The sequence below is a fragment of the Physella acuta genome, unplaced genomic scaffold (assembly GCF_028476545.2).
Source record: "Physella acuta isolate Inbredline_101_S28 unplaced genomic scaffold, ASM2847654v3 ptg001807l, whole genome shotgun sequence".
Lineage (NCBI taxonomy): Eukaryota > Metazoa > Mollusca > Gastropoda > Physidae > Physella > Physella acuta.
In genome coordinates this window covers 10,449-25,425 of record NW_026733317.1, presented here as the reverse complement: position 1 = coordinate 25,425, position 14,977 = coordinate 10,449, and the positions used below count along the sequence as shown (strand labels likewise).

The 14,977-nt window shown below is 37.6% G+C and overlaps 1 protein-coding gene and 1 non-coding gene across 2 annotated transcripts; one reads left to right on the top strand and one right to left on the bottom strand.

The window, feature by feature from the left end:
* Window positions 1-2,092: 2,092 nt before the first annotated feature.
* LOC131930577 (large ribosomal subunit protein eL20) lies at window positions 2,093-7,641 on the bottom strand. The gene is made up of 5 exons (XM_059287117.1): window positions 7,570-7,641; window positions 2,843-3,022; window positions 2,627-2,756; window positions 2,302-2,411; window positions 2,093-2,214 (listed from the first exon to the last, which is right to left on the bottom strand). The coding sequence occupies exons 1-5, from the start codon at window positions 7,585-7,587 to the stop codon at window positions 2,122-2,124; spliced, it is 531 nt and encodes a 176-aa protein (XP_059143100.1). The 5' UTR covers window positions 7,588-7,641; the 3' UTR covers window positions 2,093-2,121.
* A 4,934-nt stretch (window positions 7,642-12,575) lies between these two features.
* On the top strand, window positions 12,576-12,739 carry LOC131930586 (U1 spliceosomal RNA). The gene has a single exon (XR_009384138.1). It is a non-coding gene; the product is annotated as a U1 spliceosomal RNA (small nuclear RNA).
* The last annotated feature ends 2,238 nt before the right edge of the window (window positions 12,740-14,977 follow it).

The following is a 14,977-nucleotide window of genomic DNA, read 5'->3' as shown; positions in this document are numbered from 1 at the left end:
GCATCTGTGCCCTCTTCACAACTTATTAGAAAAAAAAAAAAGGACTGGTATTGAAAATAGTTACTGAGCCATAATCGCTTTTCTTGATACATATTGGACCTTGGACAAATATCCAGTTTCCCTTTTTTAAAAAAAAAAACTTTAGTGTAATTTGTACCTGGGAGGTAAATAAAATAATCTTACAACCAGTGTTCCCTCAAAGCTGAGTTGCCATAGTGATTTTGTAAAATAAATTTATCTTTGTATAAGATGTTTTTAGAACAGCCCACACTAGCTGTTTCTCCTTAGAGCAGTGGTTCCCAACCTTTTTCGAGTGGCGACCCCCTTTTATAAAAAGTAAGTGACCCGCGACCCCCATAGAATTAAAAAGCCGAAATCAGTATGGAAATTAATAAGCACTAAAATAAAATTTTCTAGTAGACTTTCAATATGAACTACTCTTGATAACTGTTTTAATGGCATGAGTAAAATTGCATACTATTCACTAAACCTTCGTGGTTAAGTTTTTAATTTTAAAAAGAAATGTGTTAACGCCAATCTATGTCATTATAATTATCCTAATTTTGTTTTTAATCGAAGAATAGTGTTGAGAATATTTTCTCGAAAAGTCAATCAATTTTACGTTTGAGTATGAATACTACACCAAAATTGTGTCTGCAGTTTTTCATCTTACACGGAATCAGTGTTTCTTCCAGACTTTTTTCTCCGGGGGGCACTTGAAATTTTCGGGGGGGCGGTAAACTTTCTTCGGGGGGGGCGGACACCGTTAAAAGTATATATTTTCTATATATATATTATATACATTTCATTTCGTTCGAGGGGGGGGGGGCGGTAAAATTTTTTCGGGGGGGGGGGGGGGGCTTTGCCCCCCCGAAGAGATGCCTGGAAGAAACTGCACGGAATCATTCTGCAAATCAAAGAATTTATCTTGTAATTCATCGGGAATGAGGCAACATCAAGGGAAAAAGATAATGGGTAATGCGTAAATGCAGATTCTTCTTTTTTCAGCTCAGAGAAATAGCGATGCAGTTCGTTTTCAAGAGTTTCAAGATGCCCATAAATCGCTTCTTTCAAAATTTTAATTATCTCACAATCAGATTCATCTACCACACCACAGAGTTTCTCAGATTCACAATATTCCCAAGATTTGTTTTCTTTACAGATTTTGCAGCTTTGATAAAAATGCCCCGAGATTATCATGGAAAGTTATAATATTCGTTCATTTTCCCTGAAGCTTCAGTTCTTTGAAGGCTCCAGATTTTATATAATTTACGACTTATACTAGCAATGGTCTCTTGATGTCGATTGGTTAGGGCAGTGGTTAGGGAGCTAAATCTTTTCTGTTTTCTGAAAGCACGATTTTGAGCTAAACATAGGTGGCGCACCATCCGTACAAACCCCCACAGCCGTTCTAACCCATTTTAATCATCCAGTTTCAAAAAAGATATGTATTTTCTCCATGCTATCTTCACAAAAGAGCAACTCTTTTATCTTTGGTATCATCCGCATGAATATAGACACAGACCAGCAACTGCGAACACGAACTCACGTCTGTTGATTTATCAACTTGAAAAGCAGACAATGGTGAAAGCTTAATTTCAATAAAAAAATGTGTTATTTAACATTTACGTACACGCAGCGTTTGATGAGATTTCCTCCTATTTTTTTTATTTTTTTTTTTCGCTTGGCATTTTGTATCGCGACTTCATTTGATGCTTGCACTAATGCTGGTGAAAACTTCCTGTTCGATCAAGTCTCTGGCGTTTGCAACTAGCTTCTTACCGACGAAAGAACTTTGTTTCTTCTCTAGTACATTTCCAGTGATGTTAATGAAGCCGAATTTCAAAAATTCTTCTAAAAATTATGTTTTGTTTCAAATTACTAAGGTTTAGTATACCAGTTGGCAACCCCCCAGAAAGACCTTCGCGACCCCCAGGGGGGTCGCGACCCCCAGGTTGGGAACCCGTGCCTTAGAGGGAACATTGCTTACAACAATTCAACTATTGACTTGTTACAACAATACATGAGTACATGTGCAACAAACTTTTGCAAGAAAACATGAGTTAAGTAAAACAACAAGGCAGATAACACAAATATTACAGTGCCTTTTATTAACCAGAATTAAAAAGTGGTGTGTGGCCTGCTGGCAGTAAAACGAGGTGCATGCAGTTTCCTGTGAACCCTGCTAGTCAAGGGGAACTTGATCTTGTGATCCTAGAATAGAAAATCAACAAAATATTAAAAGCCATAATAAGGGCATAAAAGAAGTTTATAAACCCCACAGATGAAACCAATGCTTACATGGAACTGCTTTGTACTTGGTCTTCTGCATTTGTTAGCAGCTATTTCCTCAACCTTAATAATGTGAATAGAGTGGGCCCTGGCTCTGTGACGTGCTCCCATATCACGGTCTGAAATGGAGCAAGGGCACATTAAACAGGAATTTTCGACAAAAATATCTTACAAAAAAAATGTATCAACCAGATTCACTTCAGACTTTAAGAAAAAAAGAACGAAGGCGACTGGCCGAATTTTTAATATTGCACAGATTATGAACAAATAAGGAATATAGCTCCATAATGTTTCAGTTCTGGGCAATAATATCAAAGAAAGAACTTAAACTCACAGCATTGAGTTACAGCTTTGCCACAGGTCAAATCACGGTACTCTCTGTACATGTTATGTGTGCCACTACGAGAGTTGTAGCGTAGCCAGATTCCGAAGTTCTTGATCTTTAATGGTTTCTTCTCCATAATCTGCCATAAAATTGAAAATACAGTAAATGGCCTGGTATGTTACTACACAAACAAACCAAATTAAAGAAAAACCAGAAGGCACTTACCCTGCTACAGCTGACAATTTCACCAGTGGCTTTCTTTAACTTTCTCAACTGACTCAAAAAGTACCAGAATCTACTTTTTGCCACAGCTTTATCTGGGGCAAAGATTCTCATCTGATACAGGGACGGTGTCCTGTTCTTTTCAGATGGAAGGCCGCGGCCTATCACCTTGTACTCTTGTAACTGAAAAATTTAAAGAAAGAGATAAAATTATGTCTAAAATAGACAGTTTAAACATGCTAGCAAATTTTACCAGCAAAGGGTGACTAAACTACATGGTTGCTAAAAATCTTAAGATGAGTACTTTAATGGGCAAATTATTTTAGTGCCACTTAAGGAAAAGTAGTCTAGCCTACAGGACATGACACTAAGGAAAAATCAACCAGAATAATATGCAGTAAATTGGCAGCCATCATAGAGTAACAGCTAGTTGACTGCAACAAAGGGCTGTTCACTTTCCATAAAATGGCATGCATTTGAATTATATTCTTAATACTAACAAAAATATCCTTTGTAAAAAAAAAAAAAAAAGTATTCCCTGCTTGTTTGTGATCTAAGAACAGTTGTTTACACTTTCTAAATATTGTCATTTTTTTTATTGAGATCTTCGTGGCCTACTGACTAACACCTGGTAACCCTAAGTTCTCAATACCCCACTTCACTCTAAATACTAAAAGCAGATAGGCCTATGTATAATAGGCCTGTAATAGTTGTAACTAGTTTTTGCTTAGAAATCAGTGTTAGACATGTAGGAATACAGTTGGGGTAAGTACTGACATTAGCAAACAATGTGTACATTTTAGTTTACTTCCAGTAACAAAACACCTTTTTTATAGGGACTTATTTGACACTGGAATAAAATCTCTGCTTTTATTACAATGCATTCTAGTTAGCCTTATAGAAGACTGCATTTAACAAAATATTTTATGTGAAAATACATCAACCATGCAACTCAAAAATTTCAGTAGAAATTGTAAAGGCGGCATTTGAAGTGATTTCAAACAAGATAATACTCAAGCGGACAATTAGAAAAGTTGACACAAAAATAAGTTTTGGTGCAGTTAAATTCACAGAATATCAGATTAATCAAACTTCACTAGGTTTGCAGCTGTGGGACTTACACATAATGTACAGATTACAGTCTACTTCATTGTAAATCAGCATGATATAAGCAAATTGTCATGGAATGTTTGCAGTCCTCGAACTTTTCCCCCAACCCTACCACTCATGTGACGAGTGAAGGTTTTTGCACACTTCTTGCTATAACACGACTGTTTTTTTACCCATAGGCCTATGCTTATTCAGTTTGAGCATGTATTCATGTAGTTCAATGTTTTACTCGGGCCAACTTGAAATGGATCCTTGGCAGCGGAGTAGGTAAAATATAATTTTTTAAAAGCAATAATATCTGACAGGAGTTATTAAAAAGAAAAAAAAGTAGTTCCAGTGTCAATTGTCAAGCTCCAGAATCTAGAATGTAAATTTTGCAAAGTAGGCCTAAATTGAAAAATAATTAAGTGACAAAAAATTAAAATAGGCCTTTATTTTAGTATTACTCGCGTGGTCGGTTGCTAACAACAAAATGGCGTCCGGACCGGACGTATGACTTCCGACGATTTTTCCGCCGAACTCCAGTGACCTTCTACAAATTACTATTAAAAATGTTTACCACGAGCAAAATGGCAGGGTTTTCACGCTATAACAACAAACTATAGCCTAGATGGCAAGGCTATATAAGCTAGAAAAGCATTTCAAAATTTGCGTTGGAAAATGAAGGCTAAATTTAAAAGTTGGTTTCATTAAAAATACTAGAACTTTTTAAATATCAACCTGAAGAGTACAAAAATGAAATGAAGTCTGCAGAACTAGATCTCTTAGGTTTATCAGTCTATGTAAAAAGAAAGGCAGATTCTAGCCGGAATAAGATACGCATGCGCAATGGAGAGAAACTACGACTTGCCTTAGCGGCGATGTTTTCGATGGTACTGCGCATGCGTGTGTTTACAACCGCAGAACCCTAACACCAACCATAATCCTATCCCTAACTCTAGCCCTAGCCAACTGCGCAGAACTATCTTTTGCCGACTAAGTGGAGACGTTGGGTAGAAAAATCTTCTACGGAGTAGACACTTCGAAAAAGAAATCAAACAAATAGGCTTAGGGCCTATCGCTAACCACTTTTTTTTAATAAACGATGGCTTTTGAATGACAACCAAATTTATTCTTTTTAAACCACGTGACCGCTATTTGGTGATCACTAGTGAGGAAATCTGGGTGCATGGCCACTTAAAAAGTAACCAGATTTGTGGTTTTCTTTAGCTTCAAACGTAAGAAGAGTTGGGGTGTGGGGAAATTGCGAGACGCGAAAAGCGAAATGGCGAGGCGGGAAAATGCGAGAAGGTAATGCGAGACATACCTGCGGAATTAAGGGTAAATAGCGAGACACTTTTTGCGAAAAAAGTGTTTTTCTTTTTTTTCCATCTTTATATATTTAATTTTTTTTTAAATAAACAAGCATTTAGCCATACCCTTTAACACGAGTGTTGTATGTTGTTATTTTTTATCTAGATACTAAGAAGATAGATAGATCTATATCTAGATCTATCTATTTAAAAATCCTAACATCGTTGCTGTGCTACTGTCATCGCCCGCTCTTGTTAGCGAGAGGAAAATCCCGTCTCAGTCGGCATTAATTTAAAAATCTAGCCCGCTCATGTTTATACAAACGTGAGCTGTGTCATTGTGAATTGGTATAATCTTGTCAGCAGGAGAGATATTTTGCAACATATATTTATGGATTTTTGTACTTGCAAAAAGTGTAAAAGTATAAACAATTCTAAAAAGTGCAATTTATTTTTTTATTAAGTAATTTTAATTACAAACAAAATTTACAAACAAAATCTTCTGAAACAGTCCTCAAACACGCCTCGTGACACCATCTTTCACACATAGTACACCCAACCCAGTTCATTAGACTCGCATTTATACATTTTTCTTTTGCTACTTCTTCCAATCCACATTCACAACATTTCACATTCTCATCACAGTTGACCTCCTCGTTCATCCCACAAACTAAACTGGCACCCATGTTCTCATCATCATCATCATCCGCACGCTCAACATCTGTTTTCCGTTTTTTATAATTTGTATTTTTTATCATTTCTGTAATTTTGGCAATGTCTTGCTCATTGTTGTCACCAGCAGTTGAGTTTTTTTAAAACATCGATATTTTCCCAAAATCTTGTCTAATGTATGTCAAAATAGAGTATTTTAATCAATTCCTATTACAATGTATTAAAACAGTTTTCTAAAACGCGAAAAAACGTCTAAAATTCTTTTTCTAACATTGCTTTTTTATAGTGTGACTTTACATCTAACCCCCCCCCCTCCTCCCCCTCAACACACATCGTCATAAAATTACAGACCCCCCCCCTTACGAGTGTGACGTCATTTATGGAAGACCCCCAAATAACACCACCACCAAAACCAAAAAATTCAGATAAGTTCAACTTGGTTTTAAAAATATTTGAAGTAGGCCCATAGCTTACGATATAGCACGAGCAACTGATAATATCGGTGACGTCATTTTATTTTGTTGTATCCAAATGATGTAGGCATTTCCTTGTGCTTAGATTTATATGGTAGAAAAAGCTAGAAAAAAATCGTAGGCGGCGGCTATAATACAAAATTTCTATGCAAGAATAGAAAATATGTTTGCGGCGGCAGCGGATCCGGGCACGGCGATCTTCAAAGACGGTAAATCAGGCGGCCTCGGCGTTCCACACAAAAGACAGAAGTTGATCTATCGTCGGCGGTATTTCCGTCGGTTTCGAACAAGGTGGTATTCTAAGTCGACACAAAAGATGAGGGGAGTTGACAAATCATCAGTATGTCTAGCGACGGAAAAATCGGAAGTTTTAACAATGTAAACGAAACGTCTTTGAAGTCTGGACCAAATACCACTGAAAATCGGGTGCGGTAAATTTTTCGCAGAAATCTTCGCATTTCAACACCACCCAGCGTAAGTATCGGGTTGTGGTAAAATGCGAGACAAAAATGTCACGTGACCGACCGTTTTCGCGCCCTTCTCGCATTTTCCCGCCTCGCCATTTCGCTTTTCGCGTCTCGCAATTTCCCCACACCCGAAGAGTTGTCATGGAGAGGTGTGTTGTCCATGGTAGTGAGTGACAAATATTAAATTAATTAGGCCTAGGCCCTAATTTTGTTTAAAACGAACTAAAAACTTCAAAATTAGTGCCTAATGGATTAAATATGGATGTCTATCATTCAGTGGTCATGTTTAAATTTAGAATTGGGTAAATTCTAGAAATCGATTTAGTGAGAAAATCTACTTTATTTCTGTATGAAATAGAATTAGAGAAAGCCATCTATCGTTACAAGTTTCGAAAATCTAGATAAACCTTGGAAAATGATTTTACGTATATTTTATCGTTATAATAACCGATGATGATGCAAACGCGGCTATTTTATGCTGTCTATAGACGCGGTTGCATGCGTAAAAAATGCATTAATGCCCCTGCGCAGCATGCGAGAACAACGTGGGGGAAAAAAGTCGCAATGTGAGCTGTTAAAAATGTGAGTACAACTCAACTAAAATGGAAACAGGGCAACTAAAAGAGTTGCCATTAAAAACACACATTAATTTAACAACATATCTAAATTATTAACATGTATTTTGTATAATAAATATATTTTTTTTCAATCCGAACCTCTCCTTTAGCCTTCATGGTGCTGAACCTACAGCGGAAAAGGAAGTTACTTCATATACCAGGACATTTATGTTGTTCAGAATTTAAGTCAAAATACTATTTCGTCGCAAGAACTAAAATCTTTGAATATGTTACAAATAATTAAATACTTGGGTTACTTATAATTATTTTATGATAAATTAATTACATAAAAATAGCCTAATTAAGTTATATTTTGTAAAATATTCTTACAACATATTACATTCCACCTGGCATATCATTGATTAATGTCACGTGGTCTGTGGTTCAGATTTATATTTTGAGCCTACGCATAGGGTAGGGGCCTAGTCTGAGTTTGCCGAACATGAACTGGGAATATAGTCTAGAATCATACACAAAATATTGTAGACTGCAAAAAAATGGTTTTATTGTTATCGTTAAAAATCTCACTTATTTCAGGATAAGACGACACTTAAAAAATTAATTTTAAACTGTTATTTAATGTTTTTTTTTAAATTGTCGTTTAGAAACATGATCAATAAAAAGTATTTAAATTTTAAAAATAAACTAGAATACCCGTCATCCGTTGGATAACTGTGGGTTTCGGGGGTCATTCCATCAAAAAACATCACGTCTGTCACTCAGAGGCATAGCGACCCTTCCCGGCGCCCTGGGACAAACTTTTCGATTTTAACCCCCCCCCCCCCCCCCAAGATTTCGATTTTCAACCCCCCCCCCCTCAAACTTTTGATGTGCACCCTCCCCCCCCCCCCACTCAAACTTTCGATTTGAACCCCCTCAACCTTTCAATTTATTTTTCCAAACCTATTTGGCGCCCCAACATATGTCCCCCGCCCGCCCCCCCCTTCCCCCGCCTCCCCTTCCCCCGCCTCCCCTCCCCCTCCCGCCCCCCCCCCCTCCTCGCTACGCTACTGCAGTGTCACTTATCGTCACAAAAAACAGACCCCACATTCAAAAATATGTTTTTTATCTATTAAAAACACCGAAAACACCGATTTCGGACTATCCCTTCATATACTGACGTCACATGTGACCTACTCAACTCTACTTCACCTGCCCAGTGTCCCGCCAAGTCTCAGTCAACATGTTTTTATCGTTTAAAAAACGATTCCAGCCGAGCATGTCTCTGACCACACTATCCTTTCATATGCTTAGGACAAAGAAACAGATGAACTCTACTTCACCTGCCCTGTATCCTGCCAAGTTCAGATAGGCAACTTTATCATTCACATCTAAAAAAAAAAAAAATATTTGAAAAAAAAATATCATTGACATATTGGTCTAGAACCTGTGCCACCCGCATGAGAGCGGACTACGCTACCAACTTAGCTATTTACTCGTGACGTCACAAACGAATTTTTATACCATACTTTGAGTCTCCTTATGCAACTTGATTTACGCGCATAGATCTAGATCTAAGTCTAGTAGTAGTAACTTTCAAATTAAATTTTATCTTAAATTAGCCAAACAAAGATTTATATAAAATAATTAAGGCCTGAAATAGATTCTAGATGTATTAAGGCCTGAAATAGATTCTAGATGTAGAATTTACATTAAGTCTAGATCTAGAATTTACATTGAGTCTAGTGACCTAGATCTAGGCTAGATCTAGAATCTACGCTAGATTCATAACTTTCTTTCGACAGCTGATCTTTAGATCTAGAAAAATTTATTGTAAAACTAAATGAAAAAAGACAGTTGAAAATTGATATAAGTGTTGGAACGTAATAAATACAGCAAACGGACGTATTGTTAAAGTTATGGCCGACAGAAAATTAGATTTAGAACGCGTTAAACTTTTGAATGGGAACACAATTTTCTTCGATAGACGCCGCCATTTTATTGTACTAAAGAGTAAACAAAAAACTGTGACGTCACGGTCCCGCCGAGTGTAAAAAAAATAGGGTTACTCTGCGTATGAATAAATCAATAAATTAATTAACGTCTTTAAATAAATGTGTGATTAACAGTCTGTCTTAAAACAAAAAATTTTCTCTACCTACATACTATTTTACAGCTCTCCATGATGAGTGCAACCATGCGAGATCTCTACCTACATACTATTTTACAGCTCTCCATGATGAGTGCAACCATGCGAGATAGTCAATCAGCCAAACAAAAAAACAAACAAACAAACAAACAAAAATATTCAAACATGTAAACAAACTTGACTTTTAGTAGTATATAGATAAACGTTTTAATAACACGTTTTTAATGTAACTTATAAGCTATAATAATGCGAAACACTAAGTAACTAAAAATAATCGGAGTGGGGGGGGGGTCGTTTCTTGAATTTTAATAAAAGTATTCAATGCATAATAAATAATGTTTTATTTAACTTTCTTAGTGCTTCGTCATGGGTCGAAACAGTCGAGCGAAATTAAGACTACTAGTGACGGACCTTTTTCTTTCAAACTTGGCACGTGAGTCAAGATCCGATGACAATGCAATGTAGCATCAAATTTGACTTAATTAGATGTTTAATTAATTTGTGAGAATAAGAAACGTTTTTATGAATATATTATGTATTGAATACCTTACTATATAATTTAGGAAACGACCCAAGTTTTTCTTTCATTTAATTAAATAGTGGTTTATTATTATAATATATTTAAAAAAATAATTTATTCTCTTTTTTTAGTGCATAACTATCTAAAAGCTTGTTATTAAAAAGTTTGTGTGTGTGTGTGTGTAAATTTAACTTTATTAATATTACTTTTCGCCCCGTTAACTAGCTGTCTCAAAACAACAAATGTACAAATAAAATTTTACTTGCATTATAACTAATAAATGTTGAAACAATTCAAGCAGATCTAGATGTCTAAATAAAAGCTGAGATGATTAAAAAGTACGCTTTAGTTTTCTAGTTTTCTTTTCCCATGTTCATTCTTGTTATTGTGTAGTGTAGCGCGACCAGTTGTACTAGCAGGTAGACTTGAAACAACAGCCTCCATCAAGTTGGTGAATGCAACCCCGTCTGTAGCGACTGCCGCATACACCAAAAACAAAAACACACAAACATAATAAAAATGAAGGCCCTATTTCTGCTGCCTTTCATCAGACAACAGTTCAGAAAGACTTCACCTAAAATTCAGAGAATGTTGTGTTTTTGTATTATTTATCTCCATGCAGCTTAAAGAATGTTATCTTATTTTGCATGTATTAGACTAGTAATGCTCAACTTGACATTGCACATCATACAGCTAAAACGCTGACCCTATCGTGTTCCGTTATACACATGAATCTATATTGTACATAGTTCTATTTGTTTAATCACCTTTTTTTTGCTCGACATTGTGTGAAGCGATTAAAATAAAATAAAAAATCACAACACTCATAATTAGACATCTGGGAAACGATATAGAAAAAAAAAGTATGTGCGTCACAGCACGTGTATACAGGATCAACGCGTGCCTGGATAGGTGGCGCTGACACGATTCATGACGTATGTGCTTCATGATGCCAAGGGTTCTACGATATAGAATTATCACGATGCATATAAGTATTATCTCGCTCTGGCGCACTTTATTACTGTGTCGTGCTGTCGCATTAGAACGGTCCTCTGCCGCGGCCGCTAGTATTATCGTCCACACAGACAATTCAAGATCCAATCGCAAATCTGTGTGTATATTGACCTCCCCGAGCCCCTGAGATTGACAAACCGAACCCTACGAACCCTATAGGTTTGACCGAACCCAGGTTAAAAACTACTGCACTATCAGGAAGACTTCAACCAACTGCCTTCATCAAGTTAGCAAGTATAGACCTGTCTTTGACGTCTGCCTGACGACCAAAGACTTATTTTAACTCTTTACTTCTTTATCACCCTTTAGAGATGGTAAACCGCCACCATTTCTCTCCCCCCCCCCCCCCATCGACAAAAATCCCACTAGCATACAATCCCCCGTTTGAGGCTTATATACGAAAACAAGGTAATTAAAAAGTCTAGTGACAATTTTAGCGCAATTTCCTTATGTTATCTAAAAATAGCTCTGTCGTAGCGTAAATCAAGAGCAGGGTTAGTAAAACCATTGGTTAGTTATTAAAACGTTTTTTATTAATTTTTTTCAGTATTTTACATGTTTTTTTTACAATAGAGTTACATGACTAAAAACCATTGCGCGCCTACTGAACGTGATGGCGCAGCCATGGAACGCGATGGCGCAGCTATTGAACGTGATGACGCGTGTGGTGTGGTTGGAAAAAATGCCTACTAATTCGGTCCAAATTTTAATTAATTAAAATTTTTTTTTGTGACCGAACGAAAGGATATTTTTGAAAACTTTCTTCGGCAATATTGTTCTAAGTTATGGCAGGAATCGATTGGTACATGTTTCAAGTCGCTAAGTGGCCTGGTTGCCGAGATATGGGCCAAAAACTGCATTTTTTTCGAGTTTTTTTGGCTTTTCCGGGAAATCCATGAAAGAAACCCGGAATTTTTTTGGCCTATGTTCATCCTCGTAACTTGCTTAACATAATTGCTTTTGGAACTAGTCCTCGATATTGCTTTGTTGAGGAGGAGATACGACTTAAAGCTGCGGACACACATTCATTCATTCATTCATACATCCAGAAATGACGGGTTAATAAACGCAATTCTCCAGAATGGAAATTGCGCTAAAAAACAAAATGACGTAACACAACACAAACAGATCCCAAATGAACCGGAACTATAAGAGCAACTTAATATCACTACACATCATCGTGTTCGGCTTGTTTTAAAGGGAGGCTACCAAAAATGTAAACGATGAAAAAGGGAAGCAACCTTTGCTACCAGTTTATTTAAAACTATTTGAACTGTATGTTGCAGTAATAATTCTTTTAAAAGGATTTGCGTTTTATCAAATTTTGACAAAATATATGTATTACATAATTGCAGAAAACTGAATACAATTAGTAAGAGCGATATATTTGATTTGATAAAAAGTGAACCATTCAGAAAACAAAACACCATAGCGTTCTTGCGATGGCCGCTGAAAGTGGTGAGTCGGCCGCTATATTCAAGCATACTTACCTGGCACAGGAGGCACCTTGATCAGCAAGGAGGTCCTCCCAGGGCGAGGCCTGCACATTGCACTTCGTGTGGGTTGACCCCTGCGATCACCCCAAATGTGGGTGACTCGGGTGCGTAATTTTTTCGTAGGGGGGACTGCGTTCGCGCTATCCCCTGAAACAAAAATAACGTTAAGACCGGTAGCATCTCATTGCTTCCAAGCACTTTCCTGTACATTGTCCCATCATGGCAAAAAATGTATTTCGAAGGCTACAATGGTATAGGGCCTTCACACGGTTTTTTTTTTAATTTTTAACGCTACCTAAATATCATTTCAAGTGTACGCTAGCAGTAAGGTAGAAATACTATAAAACCAAGCTGGGTAAAAGTCCAGTCCAATGCCAGTGTTGTATTGGGAAAGTGCTAATTTTATTATTTTAATTATTTTTTTTAGTTATTTTGATTCTACTGTGTACATAAACATTGTTCAATTGGACCCCACATTTGGTTAAACATGTATAAATTGGCCCAAATAAATACAGTTTTATAATGTTTATAGTATTTTAAAGTTAATACAATTTAAAAAAGCAAGTATCTTAGAATTAGTGAGAAAATGTGTTTTCACTACCCCCCCCCCCCCCCTCCCCAACATCACACGAGGTTACAAACCATGACCCTATCCTTCTATTTATAATATCGAAACAGATAGAGAGGTGGAAAACTCAGTGTTCATCAAAGACAATTTTAACTTTTATCTCCCTTTGAAGGTAGAATGGTACATAGACAGTACACGGTATTCAATATTCGTTTCGTCATGTTTTAACTGAGAACAAATACATTGTTACTTCCCCTAGCACGCCACACTCAAGGAACTTGTGATTTAAACGTATAAGCGTTGATAGCTAAAACATGTTAGAGATTTCACAAAAACCAATGCTTTCAATATCAAGTCTAAAATTTAACTTAGATTTTTTTGCTCATTTTTCATGCCTTTTAAAATTTGTGGTTTAAAGATTTTTATACTTGTTTGTATTTGAACTTTTTTTGTAAATATAATGAAAGAAAAATAAAATTGTAAGTCGATATTTAAGTTATAAGAACAAGGGGTCATCCATAAAGGACGTCACGCTTTGTTTGATGATTTTTACATTCCCCCCCCCCTCCGTTACACATTGTCACAAAAAGCCAGACCCCCCCCCCCCTAAAATGACAACACACCTTAGCCTACAACCTTCCTCAAAATTGCAGTTGAATTTTTCGTAAAACATCGATATTTTTCTGAAATCTTGTCTGAACTCTGTCAACATGGAGTATTTTAATCAATTCATATTACAATTTATTAAAACAGTTTTATAAAACGCGAAAAAACGACTGAACACCTCCCCCTCATCACACACCGTCACAAAATTACGGACCCCCCCCCTCCCCCTACGAGTGGGACGTCATTTATGGACGATCCCCAATCAGTCACATCTCTTTATTCCGTAAATTCCTTCGTTCTAAAGTAAGCACTTTTAGCAACTAGATCTATAAGTTAAAAGAAATTCGATAGTTAAGTTTTTTAGAAAAATTGGTACTAATTTGTCTGGCCCCTAGCCCTGTATTCATTGGTCTGACCCCTAACCCCTAACACCGTGTTCATAAGTCTGACCCCTAGCCTATTTTCATTAGTCTGACACTTAGCCCTGTACTGTATTCATTAGTCTGATCCCTAGCCTATTTTCATTAGCTTGACCCCTGGCCCTGTATTCATTGGTCTGACCCCTGCCCCTGTATTCATTGGACTGACCCCTGCCCCTGTTTACATTGGACTGACCCCTGCCCCTGTTTACATTGGACTGACCCCTGGCCCTGTTTACATTGGACTGACCCCTGCCCCTGTATTCATTGGACTGACCCCTGGCCCTGTATTCATTGGACTGACCCCTGCCCCTGTATTCATTGGACTGACCCCTGGCCCTGTTTACATTGGACTGACCCCTGCCCCTGTATTCATTGGACTGACCCCTGGCCCTGTATTCATTGGACTGACCCCTGGCCCTGTATTCATTGGACTGACCCCTGGCCCTGTTTACATTGGACTGACCCCTGCCCCTGTATTCATTGGACTGACCCCTGGCCCTGTATTCATTGGACTGACCCCTGGCCCTGTATTCATTGGACTGACCCCTGGCCCTGTATTCATTGGACTGACCCCTGCCCCTGTTTACATTGGACTGACCCCTGGCCCTGTTTACATTGGACTGACCCCTGCCCCTGTATTCATTGGACTGACCCCTGGCCCTGTATTCATTGGACTGACCCCTGCCCCTGTATTCATTGGACTGACCCCTGGCCCTGTTTACATTGGACTGACCCCTGGCCCTGTTTACATTGGACTGACCCCTGGCCCTGTATTCATTGGACTGACCCCTG

Bases quoted from the DNA above. Each gene is read 5' to 3' on its own strand.
- LOC131930577 (XM_059287117.1), bottom strand. The intron at 2,757-2,842 runs GTAAGTGCCTTC...ATTTTATGGCAG, and splicing joins AAATTGTCAGCTGTAGCAGG to ATTATGGAGAAGAAACCATT. The intron at 2,215-2,301 runs GTAAGCATTGGT...TTTCTATTCTAG, and splicing joins CAAGTACAAAGCAGTTCCAT to GATCACAAGATCAAGTTCCC.